The sequence below is a fragment of the Molothrus aeneus genome, chromosome 1 (genome assembly GCF_037042795.1).
Source record: "Molothrus aeneus isolate 106 chromosome 1, BPBGC_Maene_1.0, whole genome shotgun sequence".
Classification (NCBI taxonomy): domain Eukaryota; kingdom Metazoa; phylum Chordata; class Aves; order Passeriformes; family Icteridae; genus Molothrus; species Molothrus aeneus.
This window is the reverse complement of record NC_089646.1, coordinates 60,518,824-60,533,397: the sequence shown is the minus strand read 5'-3', so window position 1 is coordinate 60,533,397 and position 14,574 is coordinate 60,518,824. Positions and strand designations below refer to the sequence as shown.

General features: G+C 39.0%; 1 protein-coding gene across 1 annotated transcript in view; it reads right to left on the bottom strand.

The window, feature by feature from the left end:
- Positions 1-604: 604 nt before the first annotated feature.
- Positions 605-14,574, bottom strand: part of KIAA0319 (KIAA0319 ortholog) — a 56,856-nt gene continuing 42,886 nt past the window's right edge. Inside the window, exons 14-21 of the mRNA XM_066557914.1 lie at positions 14,367-14,518; positions 13,161-13,299; positions 11,802-11,961; positions 10,323-10,465; positions 9,227-9,349; positions 8,145-8,235; positions 6,523-6,614; positions 605-5,669 (exon numbers count right to left, since the gene is read on the bottom strand). Of these exons, the coding sequence (XP_066414011.1) occupies positions 5,491-5,669; positions 6,523-6,614; positions 8,145-8,235; positions 9,227-9,349; positions 10,323-10,465; positions 11,802-11,961; positions 13,161-13,299; positions 14,367-14,518 (1,079 nt within the window). The 3' untranslated portion in view covers positions 605-5,490. The remainder of the gene's footprint in view (positions 5,670-6,522; positions 6,615-8,144; positions 8,236-9,226; positions 9,350-10,322; positions 10,466-11,801; positions 11,962-13,160; positions 13,300-14,366; positions 14,519-14,574) is intronic.

Here is a 14,574-nt window from a genome sequence, read left to right as displayed (position 1 = left end):
CACCCAGACTGTGGTACTGGGTATGCAAACAGACTTAAAAAGTTGCTTTAATGCTGTGTGATTTTTCCTTACAGAAAGACACTTGTATCTCATAGCACCGTTTATTATCACTATTCAGCACAAACTTAAAACACGGTGATGGAAGGATTTTTCTTTTCCAGTTCAGAAACAAGAGGCATAACCTACCCCTCTCTAACAGCATATTTGGGTTATATTCCACACCTGTATCTCTGATTACTGCTAAGCAGCTGACTCAAGTATGGAGTCTGTGACAGAGTAAGCCACTGAACCTGTGAAACTACCCCACTTGGCATGACAGCTGGTGATTACTTCCACACAGACAATTAAACCAAGTAAGGACAAGCACCACATGAAAATTTATTGTGAAGTGCAGTAAATTATTTTTTTCCTGCTCTCTGATCTACTGAATTATATTACCTCTCTAGTAAAAGATGCTTCTGCCAGTAGGGAGGGAAGGAATCAGCTACTGCATTGCTTTTATGTTTGAGTATGGACAAGCTATGGAAGACAACATATGTCTATTAACCTGGCCTGACTGTGGGATCCAATACAGAATACCATGCCTAAAAAAGTACCTGACAAGTTTCTAAAAGGAAAGACAAAACTTTATTAATAGTTACATAAATGTAGTAATTTCAGCTCAGAAATGGTTCCAGTTACAATACAATAGCATTTGCAATAAATTACATTTTCTAGAAACAGATTCCTAATATAAATTCTGTAATAGCTCACCCATCCACCCACAGGGAGAAGTGCTTTCATACAGAGACAAAATACAGATGTGCAGCTCATCTGCACCTGATTCATAGCCTGTACAAAAATCATTTGCCTTTGTTGCCTCCTTCTTAAAATTTTATTTCTAAATTTTATATTTCCCTCCTTTGCCTTGGGGAGTTAAGGATATAAAAGGTACATGAAATGGGTTTTTCTTTGCTGCAGAAGTATAGGATTAGTATTCAAGTTAAGGATCCCTGATAAGCAATAACTGACATTAAGAAACTAATTCACCTGTATCCCATTTCCTTCTCCTGAAGGAACGTTTTCCTCTCTCAAATCTCACCAAAATGTCAGAAGACTACACTTACTGTTCTTTTATTACCACCACCCTGAAGCTCCATCTGACTACTGCCCATTACCGGAATACAGGGAGCAAAATTAATTTCACTTGAGGTGAGCAGGAATAGAACAGGAATAAATGCAGGAATAGAACATTTCCCTAGGAACTCAATTATTTCAAGAACATTAGAGTATCTGAGGAAAGTTTGCACCAGCACCAAGAACACATGCATGCACTCACTGTCTCACTGTTAAGTTCCTTGCATGTGTGTGAACTTTTGATTGCCCAAAGGAGACAAAAGAAAGGAAAATTGACATTGTATAAGCAAACATCTGACAGGACAAAACAGATGCTTGAACAGCACTTTTATCTGATGCATCTGACAGAGGGAGAGTAAGACTGTTTACCTAAAAGACAGAGTTGATAATCTATTCTTACACACAAAACAAGAATAACCTTTTTCACCTATGTAAATAAACAACTGTCTGTAATTAGACATACTGCATTATGCTTTGTTTTTCTACTTAATATGACAGGTTGAACCACAGGTCAGAGAACTTGCATGTGGATCTCAACAGATTTGCCAAGGTAAACTTTCTTCCATACTGCAGTATGATTCTAGTTAGGAAAAGAAAATCCACAAGACAATTACCTGTTGACAGCCATGGCAGTTTCATGCTGTGTATGTACTGCATTGAATACTACAATTGGATACTGAACCTTTTTAATACTTGGGAAGTTTTTTTCCAAAATACACTCCTTCCTTAAAATGCAAACAAAGGCAGTCCTTTTACATAGCTGGACAATCCCTTGTGCGTGTAAAATCAAGATGCAAATGAACATCCAGTGCTTGCACTTCAAGGCAATGAGGCACTGCAAGTATCACCACACTGCCTGCCTTCAACAAGAGGCAGTATCTTAGCAGTGCCAAACTGAATTATTCTTTATTTTCAGTAGACTCTGAGCCACACATGACAAGCTATCTGGTCTCCTCTGCTTTTCAGTGCAGATGAGTCTTTTGGGAATTTTACAAATCAGCTGCCAGTACTCTTTCTGTATGTGAAGGAAAACAGTGTGCAGAAGTAAACGTGAGGACTGAGAACCTTCTTGGAATCTATAATAACCTGAAACAAAGGGTTAGAATCCAAATTCTGCCATTGTGTTTGCATTACAGCCAGTTTTCTGACCCTTCATTCAAGGTATGAACTGACATTCTGCAAGAAAGCAGTAGTTCTAGAAGTAACAATTATACTGAATCAAGATACAAGGCTTGCTATAGTCCCTCCTAAATTCCTGACACAAGTGACACAAACTTGCCCAAGTGACACAAACGTGATACTACAAATTCACAGAGCCAGAAATTATTGCTTTCAGCTTCTGTGCAATGCCACATATTAAAAGCAAGCCTGCTCTTATGGTAAGAGGAATAACTTCTTCCAAGCAGGTGGAATAATCAAACTAGAACCAGAAGCAGCTGAAAAATTTAAACTATATTCAACTTTGAAAACACAGCTAAAATACTGTTAGCAACAAAGATGTTAAAGTATCATCAGAGAACTGAATTTACCAAGCAACTTCCACTTGCTAGTGCCTTATACAATGAGAAACTGGTCTAAATATTTCTCATTTGTTAGAGTGAGAAACACTTAGCCAAATCATGCATATGTTCTCATGGCCCATGAACTTACCAGAGATCCAAAGGATCTGGGCCCACCAATGTGCATCCGTGGGCATGGGAATAGTCCTGGAAATTCTGCAGCATTAAGGAATGCAGATTTATGATTCCTGGAGTTGTTTTACTAGAGAAACAATTCTTCATTTTGGTGGGGTTTGTATGTTTGTTTTTTTTTTTTTTTAAGATATTTCAATACCTTCAAAGAAGAACATCCTAGGTTTCAGCACTGGCTTTAAAAACATAAAATAAACCCAAAAGACATAAGTCACTAATTTCACAAAACTGACAGATGCTGCAGACTGCACTGACATGTCCTAGCATGTAAGCTTATAGATAAAGGCACACTGGAGACAGTATTTATCAGAAGCATCAGTGGCAGGACAGCACGTACAAACTTGAAATTATTTAGGCAACTTATTTCCTTGTTTAAAATGCATGTTTTCAAGAGAATAATTCCTGAAAAATCCAAATCCCAACATTTGGATTTCAAAGGACAGAAATAAATTACTGTTTTGAGTGGGCTTTAAGTTTTTTCAGGAATGCTTTAAAATGAACACTGCTTTTATTATGTTAACACATCTGGAGCAGGAACTGAAAGACATCAGAAGCTGACCTTGCTTTTGTTGACCAAGATATTTAAAAATATATATACACACACACACTCACACTCTCAAGAAGAGGGAGAGTGTGATAAAGTAGATTTGTTTCAAGAAATACCCCAAACCCCCCATACACAGAGCTGAAACTTGGTTTCTGAATAAAGCAAATCATACCATTCCTACTGCACTCCTTATGGGAAAAACATAGACAACTCCTGTATTAGCCCTTTTTAGCTCTTCACAGCCTCTCCCACCACAATGACTCCTGCAGCCACACAAAGATCTCCAGAAAAATGCAGGGCTGGACACAGGATAAAAATACTCCTCAGTGCTGAATTAGTAGTCTTAGGGACTGTTGCTGACTGCACTTGATAATCAAAAGTATGAAACAAGTTATGAGCATGCTATGTTGCTGCAACTTCTGACCACTGATTTCTTCCAGCCTAGACAGTTCTGACTGTTGCCCAAGTCCAGTAACAAGAGAAGCACAGAAGCCACAGTGTTCAAGCCAGCTACTCTGTTGTGTCAGACTTCAAAGAAAGGATGGAAAAAGCCCCAAAATCCTCAACTACATTATTCCTCATGATGGAAATGGGCTATGTACCCTCCCTGACCCTTCTAAACTGCTCCCCTTGATCTCTATACTCCTCTATTCTCTGATAACAGGTTCTTTACCACTGGATTAAAAAAAACCAAAACAACAAAACAAACCCCCAAAGCATTAAAAACCTCTTCAAAAATGCTCCCAGAGGAATGCTTTCTCCATCAAAACACATCTTCCTCCATCGCAGTCCTAGACTTCAGTACATCAGTAGAGTAGCCCCAGGAAAAGCTGATGTCATGGCTAAACAGTACCACTGATACAGATGCTCCCACAGTGAAGCCTGTGTATAAAAGTCAGGTCTTCAGTTCGGGATTTCAAAAGCAGTATTGGGGACATGATTTCAAAGCCTAACAAGCAGACTGTGAAGAAATTACCCAGTCTGTAAACAAGAATGTCAGAACTGCAATACACCTACCCTTGCCAAAGACCAAAAAGGACCTCTTTAGGCCAATACACCCAGTCACTCAATAGCCAGAGAAAAACAGTCAAACAATCTTATGTTCAAGCTAAAACATTGCTCAGTACCAATTACCATGACAACGAAAGTACAATGAACCTCCTGCTCCACACAGGGTATGTGCCACAAACATTTCATTGCACAAGTGCCCAGCGCATCCTTTAATTGGGCACTTGATGCTGACAGATGGAAACTCAGCTGAGCATTCAGTCTTAAAAGGTCCAGAGCTCCTCAAAGTGATCTAAAAAGATTGTTTGGGATGCTCAAAATGCTTCTCAAGGTGCATCACACCAAGTCCTTCCTGCTACAGTTTCCTGGATGGACATGGCAGAGCCAAAGCAATTTGATCATTACAGAAGCAACCTAAGGCTGGATTTCCCTGAAGACATCACACCTCCTATGTGAATACAGGGGATGTTGCATCCTACAGGACACAGATATACCATGTTACATTACAGCTGATCCAGTGCAACTGCTCCAGATTTTAACTTTCTCTGAAAATAAGAATGTTTTCACCCAATGAACACTATCCTAGAAAAGGAAGTCCCAAAGTACAGATGGATAAAGACAATGCACTAAAAATGCCCTTTGTGTTTCCATCCTAAACTAAAATTAAGATGGAGCCTGTGGCCACATATTGCTCTCTATAATTGTAAGGAACTTCATCTATATTGGCTTTTGCTGTTGTAAATCACACCACTTCTCAAAGAGAGCATGAGGAGCACATATGAATCTGTATGCGGTTGTTAGTTACCATAGTTTATAGCAGAACAGCCCTGGCTAGTTTTGTAGCAGTGATATAGAAAAAAAGGCCTTCTGAAGTTCAAACATTCAGCACAGAACATGCAAGGAATAAGATGTGCTTTTTCTTGTTCCTAGAATGGTGACAAGAGGAGTTAGCTGACCATCTAATCCTTTCTCCCTCCTTCTGCCTTCCCCTACCTGTGCTAAAAATTTACACTTTAATCTGCAATTAGTTGATATTTTAGGAAGATTTTGGTTCTGGAAAAACAGAAGTGGGCCAACATGTTTCAGATGTGTCGCACCAGTGTGTTCTGTGCTTTTACCCTCATTCAGTTATCTGTCTTTGGAGCTGTAGTTGAAGGAAACTCCATTTCTGATGGACCCATTTATAAGTGTTCTAGAATTCTCTCTTTCGATCTTTTCTCTGCTGAAGATAGTGTCCTGATCACTGTCAAACTCTGACTCAGAGACCATCAGACTGGAATTGTGTTCTGTACTTCTGTGTTTTATACCTGACAATAAAAAAGCAAAACAAACTCATTAGAAAGGCTTGGATTTTTAGTAGCATATTACCATCTTCTCCCCTGCTGTGATATGAAAAGCAAGTGAAAACATTCCCTGAAGTGCAATGTAACAGCACACAGCACACACCAATACAAAAACTGACTTTAGAAGTATCATATACAATTTCAGATACTTTTATGACTTCATTGCAGGCCCATCAGTTTATAACTCTGAAATGTGAATATATGTATTTAAATTTAAATGTAGTTGAACAACTGAATTATCTTAGTACACACCCAACATATTATTAGTATCTTGAATCTGGAATCAATCTGTCCACTCAATGACCTTATTAACATGACTGGCAATGAAAGGTCAAGATTTCTACAGAAACATTATCTCTGTATCTAGGACAGCAATTTCTCAGAATGATTTTGCTTCCTTGGATTCCAACATTTCCCTTGCTAAAAACTGAAAGTCAGGTAAATTAAAAGACATGTAAACAGCAGCTGAAATCTACTGATCTAACAGGGCACTGATGGGTCAGGAGGGAACTGCTGTGCAGCCACAAAACCAGCTCCAAATTAAAGCATGTGCTGAGGAGGAAGGCTCACATGGAGAAAATCTGTGGGGCAATTGAATGTTCTAAATTAAGATAAACTCTGAAGCTCAGAGCAGAGGCTGAGCCCAAGGCTTTATCAAAGGAATTAACTGATTCTCCCACAACCACTTCACTGTCTGTCTCTACCATTCCCAAACTTGTAGGCCTGCTTCTGGGCTCCTCCTGCCTACAGGTATCAATTCAGACACACTGGCTGCAGATTTGGAGGGTGAGCTCCTGGGCTGCCATACAACACCTACCATATTTGGGCCGTAGCTCCATCCTCTCCTGTTCGTCTATGTTATCTAGGATGGTATATTTTGTTTTCTTTCTTATCTTTGTCCTCTTCCGGCTAAAAAGATAGTAACCAAAAAGACATTTAATTCTCATGTACACACATAAATCTGCCCCCTGCTTCCTTTTCACATACATACACCAATATACAGAATGTTATTGTATTTTCTCACCTCTACTTAAAAATATTGCTAGTTTATACCTGAGTAAGGCAGTTGTACAATATGGACGAGACAGTATAGCTAATTTTCACTGATATAAAAAGATGAAGAAAGCAAGGCAGATTGATTTGCTATCCTAAGCCACAGTTTGTTCAATTTCAGCATAGTAACTAAAACATGGTAGATGAATATTCATGTGCCCCACAGTTCACAGTGGAGAAGCTACCTTACTGCTCAGCCAGCATTACAGCAACAGCCAGCCTTGGCCTCCCCTCCATGATCTTCTGTAGAATTCATCTGGCACCTCAAAGTTTTTAAAAACTCCAAATCTCCAGACAAATCTTGAGTCTACACTGTCTTTTTCATGTGGTTTCCACAAGGCAAAGGGAATCTCTTGACATTCTGTCCCATGGTGTAATTCCCTCCTCTTTTTCACACGGATCTGTATCAACCAGCCCTCACTCTCAGGCACAAGCCACATGAGGAGAAAGGACAAAAGCAACTGAACTTACAAAAAAATCCCTCAAATAATCATCCAATATGCACAAGCCTGTGAGGCTCCACCCTGCACTGTGGGAGTGGAATGGGACACACTTTACTATTTAAAGTTTTCTATTTACAGCGCTGTTCCTTCAACCATAAAAAATAAAATTGGTATCAACTCCTACACATCCTTTACATATTGCAAAGACACCCTAGAAAAAGATGAAAACCCAGAAAGATTGTGATGGCATTTTATTTTTGCTAACACCTGAACAAATTATCTATTTGCTAAGTTGTTTGAGCTGCAGCAAAAACACTTGCTCTCATGACAGAAATTGCAGGGGCTTGTCACTTGAAAGAGAATTTCTTATCAGCTCACTAGGGAAGACTGGAGGGGAGGCAGGGAGGGAAACAACATTCAGTAGTATGAATGCTCCTGTTTAAGGAAAGAGGAAGCAAGAAGTCTGCATGACTGAGATCACTAGAGTAAGCCTTGCCTGTAAGCCACATGTAGCCTGGGCATCCACCCTTCTTGTCCAAAGCATAAAATAGATTGGGAGCAGATCCTTTCCCATGGCCTAGAACACTCCTACATCAGTGACCTTCAGGGTGTGCCTTTTATTTTTTTAGCACGGAGTACCTGCAGGTCTCAGTAGGAGACTGAAGATCTGCAGTATACTCTCAGCATTTTAACATCAATTATCACTTAATATGAAGGATACTGCAACATCAACTTTTTGGTTTTCATAATGCAGAAGAGCACAGACACACAAATGGATACTCCTTTTTTTCAAAAGAAGGATGTGTCTACAGAAACAGCTACAGGAAGCTCCTTGCATGTCCAAAATGAGCTCAGTGGTTTAGTGCTATGGACTGGACTAAAACGTGGCAGTTGTGTGCAATTTTTGTGTGTACCCCATCAAAAAGAAACACAAATCATGTACCTTTTACAGCAGCAGATGCAGAACCAGGCAAGCCCTACCATGACCACAATGAAAATAAAAACAGATACAGTCACATAGAGTATACTCCACTCTGAAAAAAGAAACACAACAGTGCTTTGTAAGGTCATATGAATAGAATAACTTCTAATACAACTCCATTAAAATAACCAATCCTGAGGAATGGGGAGTGACAACAGGAATGTAGGAAAACTCAGCACCAACATATTCTTAGATGAATTCCTAAAAATCTTTAAGCTTTAAGATTAAAAGTGCACATTAGATATACTATTAGATATCAGATACTCTCAAATAGCTTTCACCACCTCAAGATATCTGAAGTCTATGTGGGAACTGACAGTCCTGCAAAGGGTCGTGGTTATCACCTCAGTTATCATTCCCTAACTGAAATAAAAAGAGGTGCTCTGGGTCTGGCACTTTAGTAGTGCTTCATAAGAGGAGCTGATTAGAGTAGATCCTTCTAGCTCCACATTTATATTTATAAATCTAGGTAAACAGGAAAGGATATAGAGAGATGTGCAATCATTTGAACTCCAACATGTGTATACTCACAGTTGTCAGTGTTATCAGGTTCTAAAGGTCAGTATTGTTCAGTCTGGAAGACTGATGTCTTTTTTGCTTAGATGAGATCATATTCTGTCACAGAAGCATCAACCACCCACTCAGAGAAATTGAAATAGTTTCCTCTTTTCCAGCTTTGCAACAGTTCTACTCAAAAGCTTTGCAATGCCCATGTTATTCAACAAACCCTCCAACTGGCCGCAAATTGTTTCAAAATCTCCCTCCCATTACCAAGTTTTCACATTATTTGATCAAATAGTGATTCTCTTCAAAATCTAGGCTACTCCTGTCAAGAAATTTCAAGAAATCATTCAAGAATCATTTCAAGAAATTATTCAAATATCTTTCTATAGAAAGGTATTGTTGGGCTGGAAAACACAGACTGTTCTAGTCTCCCCTCAGCATCTACCTCTTAAGTATTCCCCATTCTGAGAACAAATAATCAACAGTCTCACATGACAACAAGTTACTCTTGAAAGACATCCCACAACACCCAAACTTACCACAATTACTCTCTCCATCATTGAGATAACGATGAATCAAGTTTTCCATCCACAGCTGGTAGCAAATGCAGCGCTTTGTTATGGGGTCACAGTGCCCATGTCCAGAGCATTTCAAAAGACAGGCTAAGAACAGAGCCAAACACAGGGTCTGTTGTGTAAAGGAACAACTTTTCATACATCCTCTTAATGTTAGACTAGATTGGTGGCAAAGCATCTGGCTCATAACACTGTGATATGTTTTGAAACTCCCCTTCCTTTGGGGTTATGTGTCAAATAGATCTACAGTCTAGCAGACTGCTGGTTGTGTGAAGAAAGAATGTAATCAAAGTATATTTATAATAGAACAACAACCTTTTCAACCAGTAAATAAAGACAGAATTTACTGCACAATCAGTGACTATTTTATCACCAGAGCTTGCTTACTTTGTTTGTACTTGAATTGTTGTGTCCTGATTTTAAATTATGGAGAAGTTATGTCTGTAATACCTAAGGATCATAAAGGGTTGACATTACTAGTGAAGCTTAAAATAAGCTTAGAAGTTCAAGCATCTTTTGGGGCAAAATAAAGACTTCATTATAGGAAACCCCAACGGCCTGTGTATATTGTAAAGATTAGAAGACTAGGTGGTAACACTGATATCATCCATTTTGCCTGATACAGGCAGACAAGAACAAGTTAGATTACAAGCCTATTTACTGTAAAAGCCCTGAAGGAAGCATAGACATGAAACATATCTACTTTATGGCTATATTAAGTTTTGCACATCTTGTAAGAAAATGTATCTTTATCCTCATATCCTCATTATCCTTAAATATACCTTTAAGGTATCTATCCTCATTCCACAGGCCTTCCTGATGCAGACCAGATTAAGATGTGCCTGCTGATACAGATGGCATCTTTTAAGAGTGACTGACACCAGTCTACCTACCACAAATCATGAAGCATTATAGGTATTGTCCTCAACATCATCTTTTGTAAAGCTACCAAGCCCAGACACCAGATGGCAGCCAGAAAGACTTCATGCAGTGTTTCCAGGTGCTGCGTTAGCCAAATGTCTGCAAAGTTCTGAGATGGGCAAGCACAATCAAAACATACCAGCTGTGTCAACTCGCAGGACTTTAAAAAGCAGGAAGTCGGCCTTCTGTTTCAAAAGCTGCACGTGCAGAGTCCGTGAGACATCTGATGCCTTGATCACCGTGGAAGGATGCCCATTCTGCACATAGAACACAACTGCAGTGCTGCAGAAAGAACAGCTAAGGTCAGGACTGCTGTCACAGACCACTTTTGTAATGCATTTAGCAATAAAGTATAAAGGCATATCGCGTTTAGTCTTTTTGGCTTCTGGAAAGCCAACATCACTACTGATAAAGACTAGAGAACTCTGTCTGTGGAGCCCTGAACTGATCTTCATTCTGAGCTGGGAACACCAGCAGTTCTTGGGATTCTCAGTTTCACAGACAATAGAGAAGGATAACAGCAAATATAATTCCCTCCTTGGTCTTCCTGACTTTTGCTTTAAATATGTATACAGTTGCTTTCTCCACTGTCATATAAAGCCTGTCACAAAACACTCTGAAGCAATTTCACTAAATTTAGGAAACTGAATTTAATAGGAGAAAAAGCTCAGAAGCAAAGGATCCAGAGAATTTAATGTGGAAGCCCTTCTGCCCTGTCATCCACAACTTGTAAGTTGGGTGGTGCTGATCTCACCCAGTATCAGACACTTCAGGGAACATTTTAATTTGAATTTGAACAATTTAATTTGAAAAGCTGTGATTAGAAATACCATAGCTATAAATGGTAGACTTTCCACACTGTGTTTTTAAATTTTAAGAAGCTCCCCAAAAGCTAAACAAACATCAAAATGGGTTTTAAATTACAAAGTGGTTGACAACAGGTAATTTAAAGCTAACTCATGTAAACAGCTTCTACCAATCATGCTGAGAAGTTTCTCAGGATACACACAGCCATTTCTAGCATTCTACACCAAATGGAGGGAGTATTTCTTCTTCATGGTAAAATACCACAATTAAGAGAATCCACTGGGGAGTTTTCTGTGCAAAAAATAGATTTTCATCACCAGTTACCTCAGAAAATGTTTATAAAATATTAAGAATATCAAAACCATGGAGAAGAAGTAGAAAAAAAATGGGGAAATAAAATGGGCTTGATTAAACAGAGTTGGAACATTATTTTGAAATACAATACATGCTTCACTATGAGAAAGTCTGTTTATCTAACTCCATCCAACATTTGGAAAAAATAGCAGCACAGTATGGAATAAAGACACTGAAATATATATGCATGCACTTTCTTTAAAGGAAAAAGAAAAAATTTGTCCAGAAGAAATAGGATTTTTTTTTTTTTTAAACAAAACACATCAGTTCTGGGCGTCTACAGAGTTTACTTCGTCAATTTTCTACCACAGAAGGAATTCACCTTTTAAAGTACATTCTGTTGAGAAGTATAGCATTTTTTGTCATCTTAGGAAAGATTATTTTACAACTAATTATGAGCAGTGAGAGAGGCAAAGTAAATCACAAGTATTTCTGGCACAACAGGACATCTTTGTACCTTATATCCGAGTAGGCTTGTATCTTCTGAACTTTGATATCTGAATCCAAAACATTCAGCAGTACAGCCAACTGTCTCACCAGAGTGTCCTTCTGCTGCTCACTTAACTGTCCCACTCCAACCTGCAGGATCAGCTCCACCAGGCCACTCCTTTTGGGATCTGACAGAAGAAGAACATGCTATTCCTTCAGAGACTGGCAAGTATTTCAGTACCAACATGCAGTGCTTGACAGTATTTATTAACACTATAGTTTTCTGCGTAAGACCCCTATCACTGATAAGCCAACTCTTTTGTGTTCTTAGAGAAGTACTCAGCTTATTTTGTCACATTATCTATGAAACAAACCTGGTGAGTCCTAAGATAGTAACCCATCTTATCAATAGAAATAAAGTACTTCAGAGGGTGCACTTTCAGCATTTACACATTTCTGTGCAGAAAAGCAACTTCTGCTCTCCTAAGTGCTGCCATCCTGAAGTCAGAGGTAAGCACTAGATGAGTCCAATTATCAAGTTCCCTGCTAGTAATCTACCGCTGACAACTCAGGAAAAGGGAGCCAAAGATGGACTTGTAGCATGCAAGACAGAGAACAAGTCTAAATGAGGATGGTAAATTTGAGAAATATCAGGTATGTTTACCCTGCCTACCCTTACAAACTGAGGTTTCTGTTACATGGTGCTCGAACTTCTAGAGTGCCTTGCAAACAAAACAAACTTCACAGATATCTCATGAGAATCATAATCCAATTACTATGACTACATTAAACAGTAAACTGAGGAACAAAAATAAAATCATTGCCCCAAAGCCAGATAAACAAGGTGTCTCTGACAGAGCCAAGATTTCAGACTCTTTTCCTGAGACTTCAACTTCCATCATTTAGCTATTTCATCTGCATTTAAAACCCCCTGAAATTCTTAAGAGGAATTTTTTGGTCTTTCAGGATGAAAGGAGAAAAACAAACAAAACCACACTTTTAACCACCAAACAGCAGCATTTGTACTTGAATTTAATGGTCAGCACCCATCTCTTTCTATTGGTCAAACTAATTAACAACTAGAAAAAGAAACAAAAAACCTAAAATTAATGAGAAGCAACAAAAGCCTAATGAAAATATTAACTACTAAGTATAATTTTTATTTATTTATGGTCCTAACTGTGGCAACTGTAGTAGTTAAGAATCCTTATGTCACTTTTTAACACACTTGGGCCTAGTCACAGAACAGTAACAAGGCAGAAAGAGAGAGACCTGTTTGCTCTGTGTTTTAACTTGAGAGATTCTCATCAACATCTGAATAAATAAGTGAAGAGGAGAACAAAGATGTGGTATTCACAACATGTCGATGACCTTTTAATTGTCATACCAGGCCGAACTTCAACAGTTGCTGAATCAACATCTGAGTCTCCCTTAGCATCTGTCACTTTCAAGTGGAAAATATAGGTTCCTTCCACAAGGTTAGTTAGCTGCAGTACTGCCTCGTGGTCTGAGCCATGGATCACATCCTGCAAAAACAAGGTTCAGAATAGTTACACCTTCAGAGAAAGATTTCATTTGCAGGTTTCATTATCAAGTCAGCTATCTGGTATGTTGCTGTGTGTTCTTGCTTTGACTTTTGGGACAAATGTGACCTAGCCAGAGTTTATAGCAGAGTAATGAAATTTGGCAGCGATAGTTAATGAGGATGTCTGCACACTATGGATATTTTCATTAAAAATACCCAAAGAGAGAACAGCTGACAATTTGAAGAACTTATCTTCTTGAAAATCCAAGACAGTTACATTATTATTTCCCAATTCTATTCTGGTATCCTTAGTTCTGCTTCCTTAATTCCTAATTTTTTCTCCTTGGAGTTCATGCATTTTCAACTATCAACTCTGCCAGCTATATTTAGGCTAAACCTCTTCAATTCTTACAGCTTCATGTAAATTTCTTCTCGCAGTTTTTTTTATGACTTGGCTTCTTCTCCTCTCCCAGTACTTGCTGATTTACTGATATTGCTGATCTTCCTGAGACCAAAGAGCTATCCACAAAACTTTTTGCAAATAGGGAAAAAAATTATCCCAGTTTTATTAGCTGACACATAACTGAAGTTTATCCTCAGGTATTTCTGCTGTCTGCCCCGCTCAGAGAGCAGAATTCCCTGCCCTAACATCCCAGGCTAATTGTCTGCCAGGGAAGGTGCCTACACATGTAATGCCAAAGACCATTTTTACCTTAAACTTTACCTCATATGCTACCAGGCAGGAATCCTTAATCTTTACTGGTACTTGCTCTCTCAGACCCTCCCTCCTTTGGACTATCTGGGTTTCAGATTTTATTTTTCTCTAAAACACATTAGCTTCATGCTATCACCAATTACTCTGCATTGCTGCAGTCCTTAGTTACTATATTCTCTAGCTGTGCTGAAAATATCTCCAGCCTCTTGAACCACAGCATTACAGAGAGCAGGAGAGACAAACCAGAAACAGGTAGCACACCTGACAGCATCTTATGGGTCATACCTGCTCTCCCTGCTGCAGTTATGTGCACAACAAAAGCCAAATTACGTTACAACCTTCAAGAAACTTACCCCAGCTGCTGGGCTTTGACCATCCCGAATCCACAAATATGACACAATCCCCTGGTCATCAGCAGACCCTGAGCCATCCAAGGTAACAGAGTTGTTTGGAAGCACTAGAACATGCTTCCCACCAGCATGTGCCCGGGGTGGACTGTTGTTTTCTAACCATAAAAATAGTGGAGAAGGATTTGCTTTCAAAACATGTGACATGCCATTG